The sequence below is a fragment of the Aspergillus neoniger genome, assembly GCF_003184625.1.
Source record: "Aspergillus neoniger CBS 115656 unplaced genomic scaffold BO87scaffold_11, whole genome shotgun sequence".
NCBI lineage: Eukaryota > Fungi > Ascomycota > Eurotiomycetes > Eurotiales > Aspergillaceae > Aspergillus > Aspergillus neoniger.
Window position 1 is genome coordinate 147,198 of NW_020291139.1, and position 19,415 is coordinate 166,612.

General features: G+C 48.6%; 6 protein-coding genes across 6 annotated transcripts; 5 read left to right on the top strand and 1 right to left on the bottom strand.

Moving 5' to 3' along the window:
• The first annotated feature begins 120 nt into the window (after window positions 1-120).
• Window positions 121-3,339, top strand: BO87DRAFT_375279 (dynamin-like GTPase vpsA). Its single transcript, XM_025622992.1, has 8 exons — window positions 121-486; window positions 557-626; window positions 702-796; window positions 871-1,618; window positions 1,668-2,309; window positions 2,359-2,617; window positions 2,667-2,751; window positions 2,801-3,339. Exons 1-8 carry the CDS (start codon window positions 461-463, stop codon window positions 2,967-2,969), a joined length of 2,094 nt encoding a protein of 697 aa, XP_025481119.1. The 5' UTR covers window positions 121-460; the 3' UTR covers window positions 2,970-3,339.
• Window positions 3,340-5,067: 1,728 nt separating this feature from the next.
• Window positions 5,068-6,265, bottom strand: BO87DRAFT_414795 (carbon-nitrogen hydrolase family protein; the record flags this gene model as incomplete). The annotated part of the gene is made up of 4 exons (XM_025626651.1): window positions 6,099-6,265; window positions 5,957-6,045; window positions 5,476-5,888; window positions 5,068-5,405 (listed from the first exon to the last, which is right to left on the bottom strand). The coding sequence occupies exons 1-4, from the start codon at window positions 6,141-6,143 to the stop codon at window positions 5,068-5,070; spliced, it is 885 nt and encodes a 294-aa protein (XP_025481120.1). The 5' UTR covers window positions 6,144-6,265.
• A 703-nt stretch (window positions 6,266-6,968) lies between these two features.
• BO87DRAFT_424541 (alpha/beta fold hydrolase) lies at window positions 6,969-8,029 on the top strand (the record flags this gene model as incomplete). Its single annotated transcript, XM_025627238.1, has 2 exons — window positions 6,969-7,136; window positions 7,193-8,029. The coding sequence occupies 2 exons, from the start codon at window positions 6,969-6,971 to the stop codon at window positions 8,027-8,029; spliced, it is 1,005 nt and encodes a 334-aa protein (XP_025481121.1).
• Window positions 8,030-8,462: 433 nt separating this feature from the next.
• Window positions 8,463-9,197, top strand: BO87DRAFT_424542 (putative peroxidase; the record flags this gene model as incomplete). The annotated part of the gene is made up of 1 exon (XM_025627239.1): window positions 8,463-9,197. The coding sequence occupies one exon, from the start codon at window positions 8,463-8,465 to the stop codon at window positions 9,195-9,197; it is 735 nt and encodes a 244-aa protein (XP_025481122.1).
• Window positions 9,198-10,276: 1,079 nt separating this feature from the next.
• BO87DRAFT_305412 (glycoside hydrolase family 16 protein) lies at window positions 10,277-11,572 on the top strand (the record flags this gene model as incomplete). Its single annotated transcript, XM_025619319.1, has 3 exons — window positions 10,277-10,668; window positions 10,718-11,171; window positions 11,228-11,572. The coding sequence occupies 3 exons, from the start codon at window positions 10,277-10,279 to the stop codon at window positions 11,570-11,572; spliced, it is 1,191 nt and encodes a 396-aa protein (XP_025481123.1).
• A 6,419-nt stretch (window positions 11,573-17,991) lies between these two features.
• Window positions 17,992-19,161, top strand: BO87DRAFT_305288 (arabinan endo-1,5-alpha-L-arabinosidase; the record flags this gene model as incomplete). The annotated part of the gene is made up of 4 exons (XM_025619315.1): window positions 17,992-18,246; window positions 18,309-18,785; window positions 18,849-18,934; window positions 19,023-19,161. The coding sequence occupies 4 exons, from the start codon at window positions 17,992-17,994 to the stop codon at window positions 19,159-19,161; spliced, it is 957 nt and encodes a 318-aa protein (XP_025481124.1).
• Between the last annotated feature and the right edge of the window lie 254 nt (window positions 19,162-19,415).

The window sequence follows — 19,415 nt, forward strand, 5'->3', positions numbered from 1 at the left end:
GTAGATATTGTCTGGCCGCTTTTGGGTGGCCAAATCCACATGACGCGGCCTTGCCCATTCGCTCTCATGGTAGGGATTCCCAATGTGTGGTCCATCGGGTACCTCCATCCACAGTCGGGAGCCCGTTTGTCGCCCTTCCATTTGCCACTGTCAGGGTCCCGGTTCGGTGGGTAAACGTTTTATCGTTTTGGCAGGCAGGCAGGCAGTGTAGGCCGCCGTATCGCTGCTATCGATTGCTCTGATCTGGACCGAAGCGAAACTCTCCACTTGGCCCTTCCCGCCTTCGCTCTCCCTCTTCCCTTTCAATCCACCCCCCCAAACATCCTCCACGCATTCTGGTCTACACCCCCCTGAACGGACAATCGCTCTACGGACATTGTCTAGACTGTTGCTTTCTTTCTTCTATATTTACTGCCTTTATTAATTTGGAGCGTCCATCCTCTATTCCTCGTTGCCAGCCATGGCAAGCCCAACTACTGGCTTCTCGTGCGCAACCCCCTGGTCCCTCTCATGCTTGTACCTCCGATTCGCCTGGCTGACCTCATCGTGCCCGCAGAATAAACGTCAACGATCCCAGCTTGATCTCGCTGGTGAACAAGCTGCAGGATGTCTTTGCGACGGTTGGAGTAAGTCATCCCCTCCCGTGGAGCTCTCCTGCATCGCAGCCCCTCCGCCGAACTGACACCGCCTGTTCCATTTAGGTTCAGAACCCCATCGATCTGCCTCAGATTGCCGTCGTCGGTTCGCAGTCCAGTGGAAAGAGTTCCGTTCTAGAGAACATTGTTGGCCGGGATTTGTAAGTGGTTGACATGGTCCCTTCGTTTCTTGTCTGGTCGCAGCAGCCTAACCGGTGTTCTTGTCGTTGCCTAGCCTGCCTCGTGGTTCTGGAATTGTCACTCGGAGACCCCTCGTACTGCAACTTATCAACAGGCCCGCTGGTTCGCAAACAAACGGTGTGAAGGAGGAGGCCCTGGAGACGACGGATAAGGAGGCCAACATCGACGAGTACGGCGAGTTTCTTCACATCCCCGGCCAGAAGTTCTACGATTTCAACAAGATCCGCGAGGAAATTGTGCGCGAAACCGAGTCCAAGGTCGGTCGCAATGCCGGTATCTCGCCCGCTCCTATCAACCTGCGAATCTACTCGCCTAATGTCTTGACCCTCACACTCGTCGACTTGCCCGGTTTGACCAAGGTCCCCGTGGGTGATCAGCCCAAGGATATTGAGCGTCAGATCCGTGACATGGTTTTGAAGTACATCAGCAAGCCGAACGCTATCATCCTGGCCGTCACTTCCGCCAACCAGGATCTGGCCAACTCGGATGGTCTGAAGCTGGCGCGGGAGGTCGACCCGGAGGGTCAACGCACGATCGGTGTGTTGACCAAGGTCGATTTGATGGACGAGGGTACCGATGTTGTGGATATTCTTGCGGGCAGGATTATCCCTCTGCGTCTGGGTTATGTGCCGGTCGTCAACCGTGGTCAGCGTGATATTGAGAACAAGCGGCCCATCGCATATGCCCTGGAGCACGAGAAGAACTTCTTCGAGGGTCACAAGGCTTATCGCAACAAGTCATCGTACTGCGGAACTCCTTATCTCGCCAGGAAACTGAACTTGGTACGTTTCTTTAACATTGTAGGCTGAGAGCTCGAACTGACGTTGGTAGATCCTTATGATGCACATCAAGCAAACCCTTCCCGATATCAAAGCGCGCATTTCGTCCTCCCTTCAGAAGTATTCCTCGGAACTGTCACAGCTCGGTGACTCGATGCTCGGAAACAGTGCCAATATCGTCCTCAATATCATCACGGAGTTCAGCAACGAGTACCGCACAGTGTTGGAGGGAAGCAACCAGGAGCTGTCCAGTATCGAGCTGTCCGGCGGTGCTCGTATCAGCTTCGTGTTCCATGAGCTCTACTCCAACGGTATCAAGGCCGTCGACCCATTCGACCATGTGAAGGACATTGATATTCGCACCATCCTCTACAACTCCTCTGGTCCCTCACCGGCACTGTTTGTGGGCACCACTGCTTTCGAATTGATCGTGAAGCAGCAGATCAAGCGCCTGGAGGACCCCAGCTTGAAGTGTATCTCGTTGGTCTACGACGAACTTGTCCGCATCCTGGGTCAGCTCCTGAACAAGTCGCTGTTCCGGCGCTACCCCATGCTGAAGGAGAAATTCCACGCGGTTGTTATTGGCTTCTTCAAGAAGTCCATGGAGCCGACCAACAAGCTTGTGCGTGACCTGGTCAACATGGAGGCGTGCTACATCAACACGGGTCACCCTGATTTCCTGAACGGACACCGCGTAAGTCCCACTGGCATCCTACGATACCTACGATGTACTGACTGAATAGGCTATGACTATCGTCAACGAGCGTCAAACTGCAGGCAAGCCGACTCAAGTGGACCCCAAGACTGGCAAGCCTCTTCCCCCGCGGGCGAACAGCCCGTCGGTTGAGGTTCCTGTGGACAACACCAACTCCGGTGGATTCTTTGGCAGCTTCTGGGCTTCGAAGAACAAGAAGAAGATGGCTGCCATGGAGCCGCCACCGCCGACCCTGAAGGCGTCTGCCTCTTTGTCGGAGCGGGAGAGCGTGGAGGTTGAGGTCGTCAGTAAGTGCAGCGCTCTGCTCGATAGAGGTTGGATACTAATGATCAACAGAGCTCCTGATCACCTCGTACTTCAACATTGTGAAGCGGACCATGATTGATATGGTGCCCAAGGCTATCATGTACACTCTCGTCCAGTATGTATCCTCCGTCTTGTCCGCATAACCACCGCTAACCCCGTTCTAGGTTCACCAAGGATGAAATGCAGCGCGAGCTCCTCGAGAACATGTACCGCAACAGCGAGCTGGACGACCTGCTGAAGGAGAGCGACTACACGGTCCGCCGGCGGAAAGAGTGCCAGCAGATGGTGGAGAGCCTTTCCCGGGCCAGCGAGATCGTCAGCCAGGTTCAATAAAGGACGGCGTTGTTGGATGGTTAGTTTTGATCTATACACCCGGTTGCGTTCCCGTTCAGTGATATCATGTTGGGGCCTATGTTATGGGGGTTCTGTCTCGGAGGAGTTTATGCCTTATGTTTATACTTTCTTCTGATGCCAGGGTTCCACGGCCGCATGTGGTAAGACTGGACGACAGGTTTGACCAAGATTTTCACGAATTTGTATCGCCTAATGATTGTGGATGATTGTGGTTTTTTCCCCTTTTAGAATTCAGACGGTTGCAGCTTAGCAGTCAGTGCCATGATGTATAGTAGTGCTGTGCGGCGATGCTTTAGTACAATAAATATAGAGTAGTCATGAAACAAGCCGAATAGGAATTGGTTCACCGGATACTTTGACTGTTTCACTATACTCATTGACTCGGTATGATTGATGTGACAGCAAAACACTATACCAGATCAGTTATTAGCGTGTAAACACAGTGGATCTTATTCACAGCTAAATGTAGTCATTATGGACCAATAAGCATTGTTGACTTTTCACCCATCCTAAACATATTTCGAGCTTCTGTAATATCTAGCAGTAGATTCAACCTGCTGTTACAGTCTAAATGTATCGGCAATCTTCGCCTAGGAAAGACGCAATATCGCGACTTGCCACTGGCATTTGCGTGAACAGGGAAATTGCCATCAAGGGAATGGGATTTACCAAGTACTAAGCCGTAGAAAAGCTACTATAAGTTTCCTAGATAATGTCCTGTAGGTGAAGCATCACTGATAGGTACCACTACGCTGTGAAGATACGATGCACTATGATAGCCTTGAGAGTGACAAATGAGACCAGGATGAAGTAAATGAGGTACGGGAAGGAGAGTTATATTCCCTGGGAATCCACCAGGTGGGATGGGTATAAAATCTTCCAACTTCGCTCTCCTGGGTGCTGACGACGAACTTTCTACTTCATATTTGACATCTCCCCTAAAATATGTCCTCTCTCTCATTATTGTCTCCCCTCTCCCCATTGGGGTTCAAGAAATAATAACTACCAATTTCTCCCGCTCAATCCTCTTTATATATATACCACCACCCTCTGAAGGAGAAACCCTCAAATGAAGATGATGTTCCGCAATAACACCTCTAAGTTCTCAGAAGTACTTAGCAAGCGGGTTACTGAAAATAGCGCACACGTAAGAACAGTGTGAACCAGAAGCTCAATGTTTCCACCCAGTACTACGACCAACACAATTGTATCGATGTACTACTGGCCTAACATAGCATAGCACCAAGGCAAGCTACTCATCTCCCTGACAGCTCACTGCCTCTAACAACCGCTACTAGGATGTCTTAAACCAGCTCGAATACCTATATATATCCATCATATGTAATGTCGCTCGACATGAAATCACAAGCACAGTAATATATATCTGCAGGTCGCCAATGAGGATTCCATCTGCCGGAAAACAATCCCACTTTCGGGATATTTTGTGCTTGGCTGCAGCCACCACAGTATGACTGGCTACATTTGGACTCTCTAGATGACGCTTTGGGGAATCTCAATGTCTACTTTGTGCTGGTGGATCAATGGAATAAACTGTCTATGAGGTGGATTGACTTCACTCTATGCTATTCCATTTTCATTTCATTAAGGGTACCATTAGACGAGACTAACTACTACGTATAGGAAAGATAGTACCGTGAGACATTGATCGAACGGGGATTCGGCTACTTGGATGATGGGAGAGAGATGATACAACGGATCAGTATCAGGAAGAAAGGTACATCTGGGTTCTATTTGCTACCGCCAATGGTGGTCTGTCTACCTGGTACTTTTGAGTAGCTCTCGCTGGATGTGTTTCGGTCATTTGCGTGCTATGAAGCGGATAACAAGGGTGGGTGGATGGGTGGATGGGTGGATGATAGTTTGAAGGATGTTGCGAGTTCATGAGGATCGGTGCTCCCTGAAGGCGAACATCAATGGAGCGATCACAGGTGAAAAGATTGAAAATCCCCAGAAGCACTGCTTCACTCGAAGAAGCAAGCAAGCAAGAACGAAAGAGAAAGGACGCTGTATCTTCAGAGATAAACCTCTTTCATCTCAATCTATACTTGAATTCTATTTACCTCTGATGCCTATACGTATAATACCACCCCTCCTTAGCCAAATCCTCCCTAACCCGGTAATTTTCCTCCGCAATCCTCACCACCCCCATATCCATATCCACCACCATCACGCCCTCCTCATCCCCCATAGCACCCACCGTCCCCACAATGGGCAAACCTACTCTCGACAGACCCAAGAACCGATCACTCTCGTCTTCCTTTCCCCTCGCCACATTGGCGAAGATAATCCCGCAGGTATTCTCAAAGCATCGCGCCGTGAGCGTCGTTTCAAGGAATAATGCTTCGGAGTTGGGGTTGTGTTCAAGGGCAGCGGGGGAGGCGTCGTATTTGCTCCCTATTCATTCGTAGAACAATCAGCATAAAGAACTATCTCAAAATTAACGGGAAGATGGATTGGATCTTACAGTAAGTAGGTATAATCACAATCTCCGCCCCCTTACAAATCAATTCCCGGAAAGCTTCCGGAAACGCCAAATCCCAGCAAATGAGCAACCCTACCTTGCCGATCGGCGTATCGAATACTTCATGTGGATCACTCCCGGAAGAAGTGAGGTAGGGACGTTCAGGGTGCCAGATGTTCTTCTTGCGGTAGTGGCCTAGGATACTCCCGTCGTTGGAGATGAAGTAGGCCGTGTTGTATAGGAGTGGTTGTTCTTGTCCGTTCGGGGAAGGGCCATGGTGCTCGACTATGGTGCCGGGGACAATGCAGATGTTGAGTTCGCGGGCAAGAGATTGGTATGCTTCGAGGTAGGGGGTTGTTTTGGAGGCGAGGGCAGTCCAGGTTGGGTTGGAGGGGGCCCAGCCGGTTAGGTGGTATCTAGGTTTTGGGATTTGTGAGTGAGTGTGTGTGTAATTGAGGAGGTAGATAGGAAGGGGGTGTAGTACTCTGGGAGAACGGCCAGTTCAGCGCCTTGGGATGCGGCATCTCGGATATAGGTGCATGCTGTTTGGTGATTCTCGTTGATGGCGAGGTCCTGGGGTTGTTAGAATGAGGGGTGATTCGGGGTGTGGAAGAGGCATTGTGTACTTTGATGTTCCATTGAATGACGGCGACGCGGCGAGTTGGTGCCATTGTGGTTTAATATAATTGTGTGTATTCCTTGATGCTTCGTGGGGATACCAGGGAGTAGAGGGGATGTTGAGCAATTGTCGAGTTGGAGATGGTGGGTCAGTGACATCCCCGCATGGTGTTGGAGTCGAAGTTGGACTGATAAGCTGTGATAACGTTACGAGATTTAAAGATCTCCGCTGCACTGTCTACTCATTATTCATTACTAAGGTGCTAGTAGCCGAATGAATAAATGAATAAAATGGTTTATGTTGTAAATAAAGTTTCTACTTATATTTGATTGTCTATTTCACAAGTTGACATTCTTAGCATCCAAGTATCCGCACGTCAAGGTTGAAACGCCAAAAAAAAAAAAAAAAGGTACACCAAGGATGTCAAGTCGAGATATTGGTCAATACCTGGTATAAAAAAAATTATAAGCCAGGCATAGATGAGTTCTGTAGCTGTCTGATGCAGTTTATTGAGCGCCCGATTGCACGTCAATGCCACAGAAGCGTATCTGCCATTGTCGCAGTCACCTTTATCCAACCATACGGATGCAACGGATTGAAATGCATGTATTGTAGGTGAAAGAAATTCCCCGCACCTTTCTCATCGAGGATGACGCCAGTCAGATGATGGGTAACACAAGCAACCCCAAAGCGGGAAGTGAGATCATCGACAGGAACCGAATGGATCACACGGCGGCCTCGGATGACTCCTGCCAAGAAAAGGAAAAACGGCATGTGAGGAGCTGCTCGGTTTTGACATGGTCCACGCCCTTATCCTCTGATCACCTTTTCTAGATCACAACTCTTCAAGTTTAGACCTCAGATAGAATTAGAAGACATGGCGCCACTCCTTGCCGAGGAAGTCATCAAGCATTCCGCATACAACACCATCAATTATGATCTTCCCGCCACAACGTCTGGATCATGTACTGTGGCACAAAACAGGCGAGGAGGGCCCCTGAACATCAACTATGAGATCCATGGCACTGGCCCCGTGAAGCTCGTGGTAAGTATGAACATATGCCATGACCTCATGTGCGGTAGTACTGACATGGGTCGCAGTGGGTAATGGGTCTCAATGCAACGCTTAAGGACTGGAGGCGTCAGACCAAGTACTTTGGTCACCAGCACGCTTCCAAGTATTCATGTCTAGTCTTTGACAACCGTGGAGTCGGCCGGTCGGATAAGCCGGTCGCCTATTATTCCACATCGGAGATGGCTCGAGATGTGGTGGACCTGGTCACATCGCTGGGCTGGATCGATCTTGCTGCTCCTCCGAAACGATCGGTTCATGTCATCGGTGCTAGCATGGGTGGCATGATCGCCCAAGAGATTGGAATGCTCATTCCCGATCGCTTATTGAGCTTGACCCTCTGCTGTACCGCTCCGCGATTGGTTCGGACAGGTCCCTTCCTCGAAAACCTGCGTGAACGGGCGGGCATGTTCATTCCCCGCCAAGTCGACATAGAGCTCGAGAGGATGGCAAGGAGTCTCCTTCCCGAAGACTTCCTCGCCGAACCCGACACGGAGTACGAGGATCCGGCGATGAACTTTCCGACTAAGCGTGATCGGTTCGCTGCTGGTATGCTGCATAAGCGTGCGGACACCGAAGCGCATACGAAGAAAGGATTCATGATGCAGGTGTTGGCTTGCTATTTCCATCACAAGTCAGCGGAGCAGCTCAAATCTCTGGGTGATCAAGTGGGGAGGGAGCGGATCTTCGTGTGCCATGGCACTAGAGACTTGATGCTGACGTTTCGTCATGGGGAAATAATACGCGAGGAGATCGGTGATGGGATCCAATGGAAGGTCTTTAAAGGCAGCGGCCATATGCTGGGCTGGGAGAGGGAGCACGAGCTGAACAAGATGCTTGAGGAGTTTGTGGATAGATGCACCTGAAGATACCTGCAGGGGTTCTTCAAGAGATGTTACCATAGATGAGTGTATAATAGATGTTGAAGCAGTAATACTAGTAGCCTCGGTCACGTGACCCCCACATACCAAACAACCCCTACTTCTACCCTCGCTGCGCAACCCCTAGATAGGAACACAACACATACAACTCTCTGCCCTTTCTTTGCTTCCTACGAGTAGACGTTCCAACAATAGACCCTGCTGACCTTGACTGGACTGCCAGGGTTGATGCGTGAATGTAATCCTGGCTTGAAGGAACGTCGTATTCCAGGGGCCGCGATGCTCGTGATCGAGGCGCCGCAGTCACCCGTTCCTCAGCCTAAGCTGACCATTCCAGGCCCCTCCCGTCATGATGATGCATATAGAAAGCAAGCATGCCTGTCTAATTCCTCTCATCCTTCGCTCCTCATCCTTGAAAATGGAGCTCCAGAAGGGCCATTACCATCCCGCAGGACCAGACGACCTACGCTCTCCCTGTCCGGTCCTTAACTCCCTTGCCAACCATGGCTATATCGCGCGCGATGGAAAATCCATCACCGCCGCTGAGCTGAAATCAGCCATTCGATATGTCGGATTAGGCTTAGACATAGCCTCTGTTCTCGTAAGCCGCGTCTTCCAAGTCCACTCCGACGACCCAAAACACGGACCACCAGGAAGCTCCCAAGTTGGGCTACGCGATCCAGGCCAATTAAATCAAGACGGAATCCCCACGCTCAACCTCGATCAAGTCGGTCGTCCTCATGCGTTAGAACACGACGTCTCAATCACCCGTCAAGACCGCGCATTGGGCGACTGCATCCACCTAGACCCTGACCTCTACAAACAATTCCTTCGAACCGCAAAGGGAGGCAGGTTTCACACCACAGTCATGGGAACGTATCGAAAGAACCGATATGATGAGCAGCAGAGGAACAATCCACACCTGCAATTCGGGAAGTTCGAACACTACGTTGCGTGTTCTGAAGTAGCAGCACTGCGAAGTGTCTTTGGGAAGGGTGTCACGAAGGGTATCCCGGATGACTATGTGCGCGCTGTCTTTGGCGAAGAGCGTCTGCCGTACGATGAGGGTTGGAGTCCACGACGGTTCAAGGTGTATTTCCCAGAGGCACTAGCGATGTTGTTAGTCATTTCGCACTATGCTTGGCCTTGGTGAACGCTAGATTGGGCTGCATGGCGCTATTGGGGTGCAGGTTCGCTTGGCGGGATTTGCGATGGATTGGGACTTGCATAGCCGGGTGGATTTAGCGAGATGATTCTTTGTTATGTGTGATGCTGATCAAAGATCAAATGTTGGGTTTATTAGGCTGACAGCGGGCGCTGCTTTTTGGGGTCGGTAATCATGCAAGTTCAAATTCTGGCCCCAATTGAGGATTACCGTGATCAATTGATTGTTTCTACTGAGTACAATATCATAGATTGCATCATATCCTAGCTTAGCGATGTCTGGCATCTCTCACAATAGTCTTTGTATCTCTGCCCACAGAAGGCTTGTTTCATGTTCCCCTCAGTTGGCTGCACTTCTGTCTCGGTTCACTGTTGGGGCCGCCCGTGTCACTAAATTTAGAACAGATGACAGGTCGCCATGGCATTTCCACTTCATGAGCTAGAAGAAGTTCTATATAACCATTTCAAACAGAGACGTCTTTTCTTTCTACAGCTGCTATATGTTATAGCAACTCCTTGAGGTCTGTCATGATCATAATGGTGACTAAGCTACTGGACAGGGTCCAGGGGTCACCTTCCCAACTGAGACAAGCGTCGTCAGGGACCGTGCAAACAGAACATACGCTGCTGGTTCTGGAAATATCCCAGACAACGCAATGGTTCCTTGCCTATCGATGATCCAGCATTGAGCTGCAGAGACAGTCAGAGTTATCGCCTTAAACCAGCCATCTCATTGTTTGGACCTGATCTTGGTGTTCCCGTCTTCCTCTCAACATATTGTACAGTTGTGGACGCAACCTCCGCATTTAGAATTGCTCCAAGATTACTTCCCGGTTGCGACTGCTGATTGCCTAATCAGGCCATGATCGTTAAGGTAACGCCAGTCTGACTCGCAGATCTTTATGACACCATCCCGCCCGGCGACTTCATTTTCATCTCCTCAACTTTCTCGTTGTCAATTCTACTAGCTACATACATTCGTTACTAGGAGTATAGTTGGATACGCATCGTTTTATTATAATCGTATCGTTTTCTCCCTTTCTGTCTGTCCGATAAGCTTTGGCCATCATGGTCGATAAGCAGTACTATACACCCGGCACTGAATACAGCAGGTATGGGGGCGCCACCAGTCAGCTTCCCAAATTAGACGATGATCTCGGTCATGCAGGGCCACCCCCTCCGCCAGGATCCGGACAGTTTATACCTCCGCAGCGGACGGTCGCGCAGTATTCCTGGTACGACCCTCGCGGCTGGTCGCTACGGAAAAAGTTGATCATCGCAGCCGTCATTATTGTCATCATCATTGCGGTCGTTGTTGGTGCAGTCGAAGGGACGAAAAAGAAAAGCTATCCCGACTATTCCAAGCTCGATTACAAGCTGGTGGACACGTATTCGGGCAATTCGTTCTTCGACCGATTCAACTACTATTCTGACGAGGACCCCACTGATGGGTTTGTCCAGTATGGTATCCCAATCCTTGACTCGTCGGTATCAACTAACGCTGTATAGATATGTCAATCAGTCAACGTCAAACTCGTTGAATCTGACCTATGTTGGCGAAGACTCCGTGGTGCTCAAGGTGGATACATCCAACAAGAATGCAACCAAAGGGAGACAGTCTGTGCGTCTGGAATCAAAAACAAATTACGATAGTGGACTATTCATCTTCGACATCATTCACACGCCTTACGGCTGTGGCCTGTGGCCAGCACTGTGGTTAACTGATACCTACAATTGGCCCGAGAACGGGGAGATTGACGTGGTTGAGACGAATAACCTGGCCACCGAGGGAAATGCCGTTACATTGCATACAACTAGCGGTTGTAAAATGAATGTCAAGCGGAAGGAAACCGGTACGCCTAATTACGTGACCTGCGATAACAGCACGCATAGCAATGCTGGATGTGGCGTACAAGGCTCGCCGAGAACGTACGGACAGGAAATGAATGAAAATGGCGGCGGGGTAAGTCTTTCAATTACACACATGAGTCATACAGTGCATGATATTGACAGCGATAGGTTTACGCTTTGGAACTACGGGATGCCGGAATCCGAGCTTGGTTTTTCTCACGAGATTCCATCCCCGACGACATTTCGAACTCGAGCGGCACGCCAGACCCATCGACATGGGGGACTGCATTGGCTGACTTTCCCAATACTCATTGCGATATACCATCTCACTTCAAGAATCAAAGTATAATTGCCAACATCGATCTCTGCGGACAGCTCGGTGGTAACAAGGCATTCTATACGGAACAGTATCACTGCCCGGGCACATGCGAGAGTTTTGTTCGCAGCAACCCTGGCAACTTCACTCAGGCGTACTGGGAGTTTGCAAGCTTCAAAGTATATCAGGCTAGTTAGATAGTTGGCTGGGTATAGAGATTTGTTGTGTTCGTTTCTTTGTTGGCTACGTTATAGTTTGTATCGAGAATGAGGTAATGGCTGATGCGCATGGCTGGAATGGCGATTGCTGATCCTGAGACATGACAGTTAAGAACCTCCAATAAGATTGTTTTCATGATTGGGATTAGAGAATAACAGGCACACTTTGTCTAGGACTTAGGTAACTATCGATCGGTGTACACCGTTTCCTTGTAAACATAGTCTCACCGAGCCGGAGAGCCAAGTGATGTTCAACATGGAATTTCTGAAACTCAACACTAGCGTTTTCCAATAGTATAAGTGGAGTCGCAAGCATCTTGAGCACATCAAAGGCTAGGAAAGATTATTATACCTGAAGATGAGTCCTAGATATTTCGTGGTACCATACCTATAAGACGCGGTCTCTCTTATGTAGTAATCGCAGCATACAAAGCGGCGCTTGCTCATAGTCAGCCATGCTGGTGTTCAGACCAAAAAAATCACAACTCAAATTCGAACCACATTTCCTTTCGGGACATCCAAGTTAATACCAGCCTGAAGAGTACAAATACACCTCTAAGTGTGTGGCAGTAATGAATAGGATATTACATACTACACTCTTTAATATACCTCTCGCAGTAGCGGTACTGCTAGACCCTTTCTTCAACCACTTATAGCAAGGCATAATATATTACTTTATTAGCTAAACCTACTAACCCTAAGCAGGAGCTTAGTACTTCTTTCCACGTGTCTCTTTGGATCCGTTGATCCGGATTTAGTGCTGATTGATACCTGATCAGTTTCACTGACATTTAGGGATAATTAACCTCCATCGCTTAAACAGTACATATATTGACTGCATTGATAGGAGTGTAATTTAAAAACTTGCAACCCTTAAGAGGAACATCTAGTAATCCATATAAACTGTGACATACATGCTGAAAGAGCATGAACATGTCTCAGTTCAGGACACACACCGCCACTTTATGTAGTTATCCCCCACTATTGATATAGTACTCATGCAAGAGTTCATACATGTTTTTGCTTTTACTGGCATGAAATAAAAAGGATGGTTAGATATCGAGACGAAACCCCTTTTAAAACAGAAGTGTCACTAGTTGAAGGTATTCCATGATGCATACCTGCATGCATGAACATGCAATCACGGCAGCTGAGTTGATCGGCTTTGCATATGGCGTGATGGGTATCCGAAGTTTGACAGTTCATGTTCGAGCGTGGCGTTCGTTGTATGCCGACATTCATACTCATGACTTAGTGCTTATTGCCTCGGCTGGGAATAGCTTCTAGCATGGCTTTTACCGGGGGGATGGATGAAGAAATAGTTATGGGGGCGAGAGTCAACGCATCTTGCTTGATGGAACTGTAGTGGATGTGGGAATTTGGTGTAGCCGGTGCAGTCTATATTACCCGACTAGGCCTTAGGCTATGTATAATATTGGGGAGATGGGTCTTGCTCTTATGACTGCTCGAAGTATACGCTAGACAGTGTAGGTATTGTCAAGTTTGAAGGAAGAGGAGTGTGTAAGAGCAATATAGTGGGGCTGGAAAAGTATTCTAACATATTAAGCGACATTATATACTGACAGACACCCCTAAGCTCCCTTTGCACGAATTCACAGTAAATTTGTTCAACTTTATAATATACATCCAAGGCTTATCCAAACAGTTCTCTTTAATCAACATAGCGACCAGCTTGTCTGCAAACACAATGATTCACAATGTAAGTACCAACAAAAGAAAACTAAGCTTAAATAACTATTGAGAATAGTAACGTTCTCTTGATCATCAGTCCATTAGAATCCTGCATATATTATGAACTATCAAATCCACAATATCCACAAACTATCTACAAAATTCAAAGACCTACTGCACAGTCATCACATATACACTACTAACACAATCAAAACAATATACCTACAACAAACTGGATCTTAATAAAACCATTAGTACCCACTAACACATGCAACTCCCCCAATAGTAGCTATCCACTCATGCATACAGTACACAAAAAAATAGTTATCCCGACCCGAACCCGACGAACCCGGATGCAGAACTATAAGATAATTAATCCATCTAACACAAAAGATCTACTTATGTAAAAACCCAAAGCATGGAACAAGCAAACTAATCGCAAAAGAAAATTATAATAATAATAAGGTTACATCTGCAAGATATATTTATCCCCGTATCATATTTGCTTATTTTTGGCCGTGGGAACCTGATTCGTGATGTGTCGACGGGGGACGCGTCATCGCGGTCCGGCTGGCATCGGGGACTCACCAGGATGGATTTTGGGGGTGTATTTGGGGATATTGAGGGTGGGAGAGTCGGTAACTGTATTGGAAGTGGGTATTAGGGGATTCTTTTGTGAAATTTGGGTATTTGGGTCGTTGTTTTGAGGTGGCGATGGGGAAGAGATATTGGGCTTGGTTGATTAGGGGGTGGGTGTATACTCACTCCTTGATCATGATGAAGGGACTATAGAGTTTGGAGTACTGTATATGTCTCTGTTAGGCATCTGCTTCATCGTATGGGGCAAAAAAGCTATAATATACATACGATATAGCATGTATACTGCTTATGATCTACTGGATTCGCCACTGCCCATCACCACCCTACCTACCTGCCAGGTACCATCTCTTTCCTATCTAGTCATCTCTTAAGGTACGTACAGCAGCCACAGACAAACAACTACTGCAGGAACGCGCCTCGCTCAAGGTTTTCATCGTCAGGGGTAAAAGAAGCTTGAAGGAGCCACAACCATGTGCTGGACGCGTGTCGACCTCTGTCTGCAGATTACTTACTTGACTTGGCTTTTGGTGGTGGTGAGGGATCTCATTTACCCCTGCAGGATGCATGAGACTTGTCTTTTCTCTTTGGACGTAGTACCATGGATAGGAGAGTGCTATTCTTGTCTCTTGTTCTTGTGTGGTGGATCGGATTGGATGTTGATATGGTATACTTTGATAGGGGTTCGTGGAAAGTGACGGTTGAGTTCGAGTAATTGATGTGTCCCTTGCTTGGGTGTCTGTGCTGTGTGTGCTTAAAATAGATGAGATGGGTGATGCTGTGTGTATTGGTTGATCAGGAGGTATTGTGGTTTGGGGTTAGTTATTGGTTGATGATTTTCTATGGTATAATATGTTTCTTGTGGGTTGGATCGGGCTATCTGTCTTGCTTAATGTTGTGTCGTGTGACAGGTTAGTATGGCCACGGAGGGCGGATGGCTTACGCCGTGGCTGGTTTAGAAAAGGATAGGGAGTAGTTAACGTAGTTACGTTGTAGTTTATACGAACAACATAAGAAAAACTTGACATCTGGTCTGTATACTTCAGCTGGTTGCGGGTGAGATAGCCGTTCTCTATTCCAGCAGCGGACATAGCATGGATGCCAGTTATCTCCGGCAGCAATCTGGGTGGTCGCGTTACGCAGCAGCAGAATACTACCGTGGCTCAGGCTCAGCCATCTCAGATCCCGTCGATCGATTGTTACGCCCCAAAAACAAGATCGCTGCAAAGTCTCTTGTAAAGTCAAATCGAAAACATGTCCAATTCTTTTCTGCCTTTTACTCACCCCTTTAACTCTCTCTCTCTCTCTCTCTCTTCAAAGTTCTCCCCTCTTTCTCCTGAGAGGGAAATTTCCGGAAACGCAAACACGATAAGCCCAACTGCGCCCATCCCGCAAGCCATACCGCCGATGTTGTTTTCGGAGAATAGCCAAAACCCACCCTCCACACTTCTCCACCGCGACACTATCATATGAGAAAAGGTCCATGCATGTAATGGAGGAACGGCCATTATCCACCGCGGAAAACCGTCCCATCCGCTGCCGTCCCTGGAACGAGTGGGAGATCCTCCAGAAGACGCAATCCGTACTTATCGTTGCAACTCCTGCTTGCGATGGGGAATAGTCACCACCATTAAGGCACTTGGGCAATCTCCGCATCGCAAGTAATCAAGTATCGCAATGCGTTGTTCACCGCAATCCGGTCTGACTCCGTGAGATTCGGTGAGAAGTTCTCCGTCAGTACTAGTCTTCTTCGTAGCTGCATGCGGTCATCATTACTTCTTCCTGGGCCTCCTTGCAGCGATTAGCAGAAAAATACACGAGAGCGGATCCTCTAGAACAAAAACCAAAGAAAAAGAAAAGAAGAAGAAACAAAAAAGAAAGAGAAAGAAAAGAAAAGAAAATTCCCATAGCTAGTCTTGGTTCTTTGTTCGAATCCGACAACCCAGCAAACAATAATAATTCTTGCGCATATAGACTAGGTTCCGTGTTGCTTGCTATTATCGCGTTCTCTCTCTCTATTTTCTCCCATCCGCCGTGACTTGGACCAGTCACGACATCCTTAGCGCAGGTCGCACCATCAACCGACTGGCCATCTCAGGAGTACCACCACAACTCCCACAAGTCTCCTCGTGAGACGATCATGGTACCGTCTGATCTCAAAATCCGGTCAGTTCTCGGCACATGGCAACTGCAACCACTGGGACGGCATTCGGGAAGAGGAGAATCAAGAGGAGGGGAAACCCCCGGATTACATAATAGGGGATTGCAAGGCTGCGAGATTTCCAGCAATGTTGAGCGACAGAATCTTAGTCGACGGCTGTGCAATTAATTCACTTAGATCGATCCAACAGATGCAGAAATACCCAAGCAGTGGATGGAGTAATCCTGGTGGTAACATGCAAGGGGGGAGGCGGAGTTGGCTTCGACGTGGTAGCAACAACTTATTGTCTCCAACGGCACTCATTCTTCATCTACTCCGTACTGCGGTTGTCTTTAGCAAGCGGAGACATTGATCGGAGGATCCTCGAGATAGTCTAGCAGAGAAGTAGTGACAAGACGCTACTGCTGTTAGTCGACGGACTAGATGACCCCCATGAATCATCAGATCTGGGGATCCCCATCACGACATCCCGATGCAAATGGCAAGCTTCAAGGTGGTTCCGCCCATGCTCACGGACTCCCAACTGGATGACCGAGTCCTATTGGGCAGGGAGGTCCATGATCGACCGATGGCCTTCCGAAATGCCTGAGAGGCGCCCACTAGGCTGAGCTCTGGGCGAGACTAAGGAGACTAACCCGACCAAATCTTCCCTTCAGCCCGTCATCTGTATGCAGACATCCAATCACCGGGTGCGGAGAGCCCGGTTGCTTTACCTCCAAGTTGTGGCCTTTGGCACACACTCACTCTCACACACCATGCCTATAGCGCGCTTTGATTGACACGTCAGGCCAAGCATTTGTGGGGGTGAGGATGTGGCCGGGAATGAATGGATGACGCTATGATGGTGAAAGGGGAGATGGGGGGGAAGGACTGCCAGGGCAGACTAAGAGGCTGATAGTAGTACTTTGTTTACGACTTGATTTAAGTCACACATTCTTGTCCATGTTAAGAGTTGACACGGGTGAGGCGGCCCGAGGATAACCACTGTACCCAAGATTTATAGTAAGGGCCATTTATTGCCTCGTTACTTGGGACCAACAAACCCACTCATCCAGGAAACTCTCCTGAATGGTCCAAGTAGATTCTTGCTTCTTCGAGACCCGAAATCCGAGGTCAACCACTTCTCGGACGCAGCGAGCCTGAGGAGTCATGGGGTCCCAAAAGGGTAATGTGATGAAGACCAGCCGATCGATCAGGTGCCTAACATTAAGGATATACCCTAAACTTTGCCTAGCCCGTAATATTTTCTTCTAGTTATTTTTTTACTTCTTTTTTAGTGTTTTCTTTTATTATGCATTATTTCATATTTGCTTTTTCAGTTCCTCGCTACGACGAACGCGGGGGAAATCTTGCAGTTGTCTTGGTTGCTCTCTCTCTCTGATAGTGGCTTTGTTCCGTTGCCTGATTCCCCCCCCCCCCCGTAACCGACGGATTAGGTCTGGCCGGTTCTCAACCCTGCCCTGGATCCATCCGGGCATTCAGCCACGGGCTCCACGTCGATGTAAACAATCGGCATTAGAAATGAGCCATATACTACATCCCATGGAGCACTGTCGTCACTAACAACTAGTCGCTTCGACTAAAGTTAAAGCTATTTCCGAAGGCGTGATTGGTTTGGGCCGCTGCAGCAAGGGAGTCGACACCTACTATCGCTCGACTTTAGTCTACCTCATTTACGAGAATGACCCGAAGGTCAATGCATGCGTAAGCTCAGCTGGATCTCTAGCGTGGCCCTTACTTGCAAGGATACTACCTTTTCTGCAAGCATTGTACTGACAGGCCCGATGTATACCGGCCGAACTATTTGTACATAAAGGGCCCTTCCCTCGACTGACAATGTATCCTGGCTGAATTGAAAACAGCAATTCCTTTTCTCCTCCTCCATTTCCCTTTACCCTTCTCTTCCTTTTTCTTCTTTTCCCTTTTGGAGGATTCCCCCTTAGCCGCTATGCTTTCGTTTGTCTTGCTTCTTTGTGTAGCGTTGGTCAACGCCTACTCAGACCCGGGTGCATGCTCGGGAACCTGCTGGGCTCACGACCCCAATGTCATTCGCCGTGTGTCGGACGGAACCTACTTTCGTTTCTCGACAGGAGGTGGCATCCATATCTCCTCTGCCAGCGCTATCACTGGTCCCTGGACTGATCTCGGGTATGCACTGCCTGACGGATCTATCGTTTCAGTGGGCAATGCCTCCAACCTTTGGGTATGACAACCGACAGGCCCTTGACCTTACCCCTGCCATCTGCAGTACTAACATTCCTGCAGGCTCCGGACGTACACTACGTAGATGGCACCTACTACATGTACTATGCTAGCTCTACTCTGGGCAGCCGGTCTTCCACCATTGGAGTTGCAACCTCCACCACCCTGGAAGCCGACTCCTGGACCGACCATGGCGAGATCGGTGTCACCTCGTCGTCGTCTACTCCCTACAACGCCATTGACCCCAACTGGATCACCATTGGCAGCACTCCCTACCTCCAGTTCGGCTCCTACTGGCAAGGCCTCTTCCAGGTGGAGATGACCGACTCCCTTACCGCCAGCAGCAGCAGCCCCACCAACTTGGCCTACAACGCATCGGGTAACCATGCCATCGAGGCTTCTTACATGTACGAGTACGGAGGCTACTACTACCTCACCTTCTCGTCCGGCAAGGCTCAGGGATACACGACCTCCCTGCCTGCCCAGGGCGATGAGTACCGCATTGTCGTTTGCCGATCCAAGACTGGAACGGGTAACTTTGTAAGTGCCATACCTAATCATCAATATTCAAGGAAATGAAGCAAATGCTAATATTACCTGCAGGTTGACAAGGATGGCGTCTCATGCCTTAACAGCGGCGGAACCACCGTTCTGGCCAGCCACGACTATGTCTACGGCCCTGGTGGACAGTAAGTTGACCCCTACTATCATTTCCCCCCTGTCTTTGTGGCTTGTCACACATCAAATGGGAAGCATGCTAACAGCGATCAATTGCAGGGGTATTATCAACACCACCAGCCACGGTATCGTCGTCTACTACCACTATGCCGACAAGAACATTGGTCTGGCTGTCGACGACTACCAGTTCGGCTGGAACACGCTCACCTGGACTGATGGGTGGCCTGTTGTGGCTTGATTTCATTCTTTCTTCTATACATACATACATACATTCTACCGGCGGTCCAGATATGGACTCGGTATTATTTGCATGATGATACCTGCGTTCGATTGTATTTAGCTAATTACGTTAATTCGTAATGTTTTATATTGCGATTTAATATATACATATTGAGACTGAATATTCTTTGGAAATAAGGGTAGAATGTCTGTAGGGAAAATGAAGCGTCTCGGATAAGAATGTCAACAATAGGAGTCACTGGAAGGGGCGAC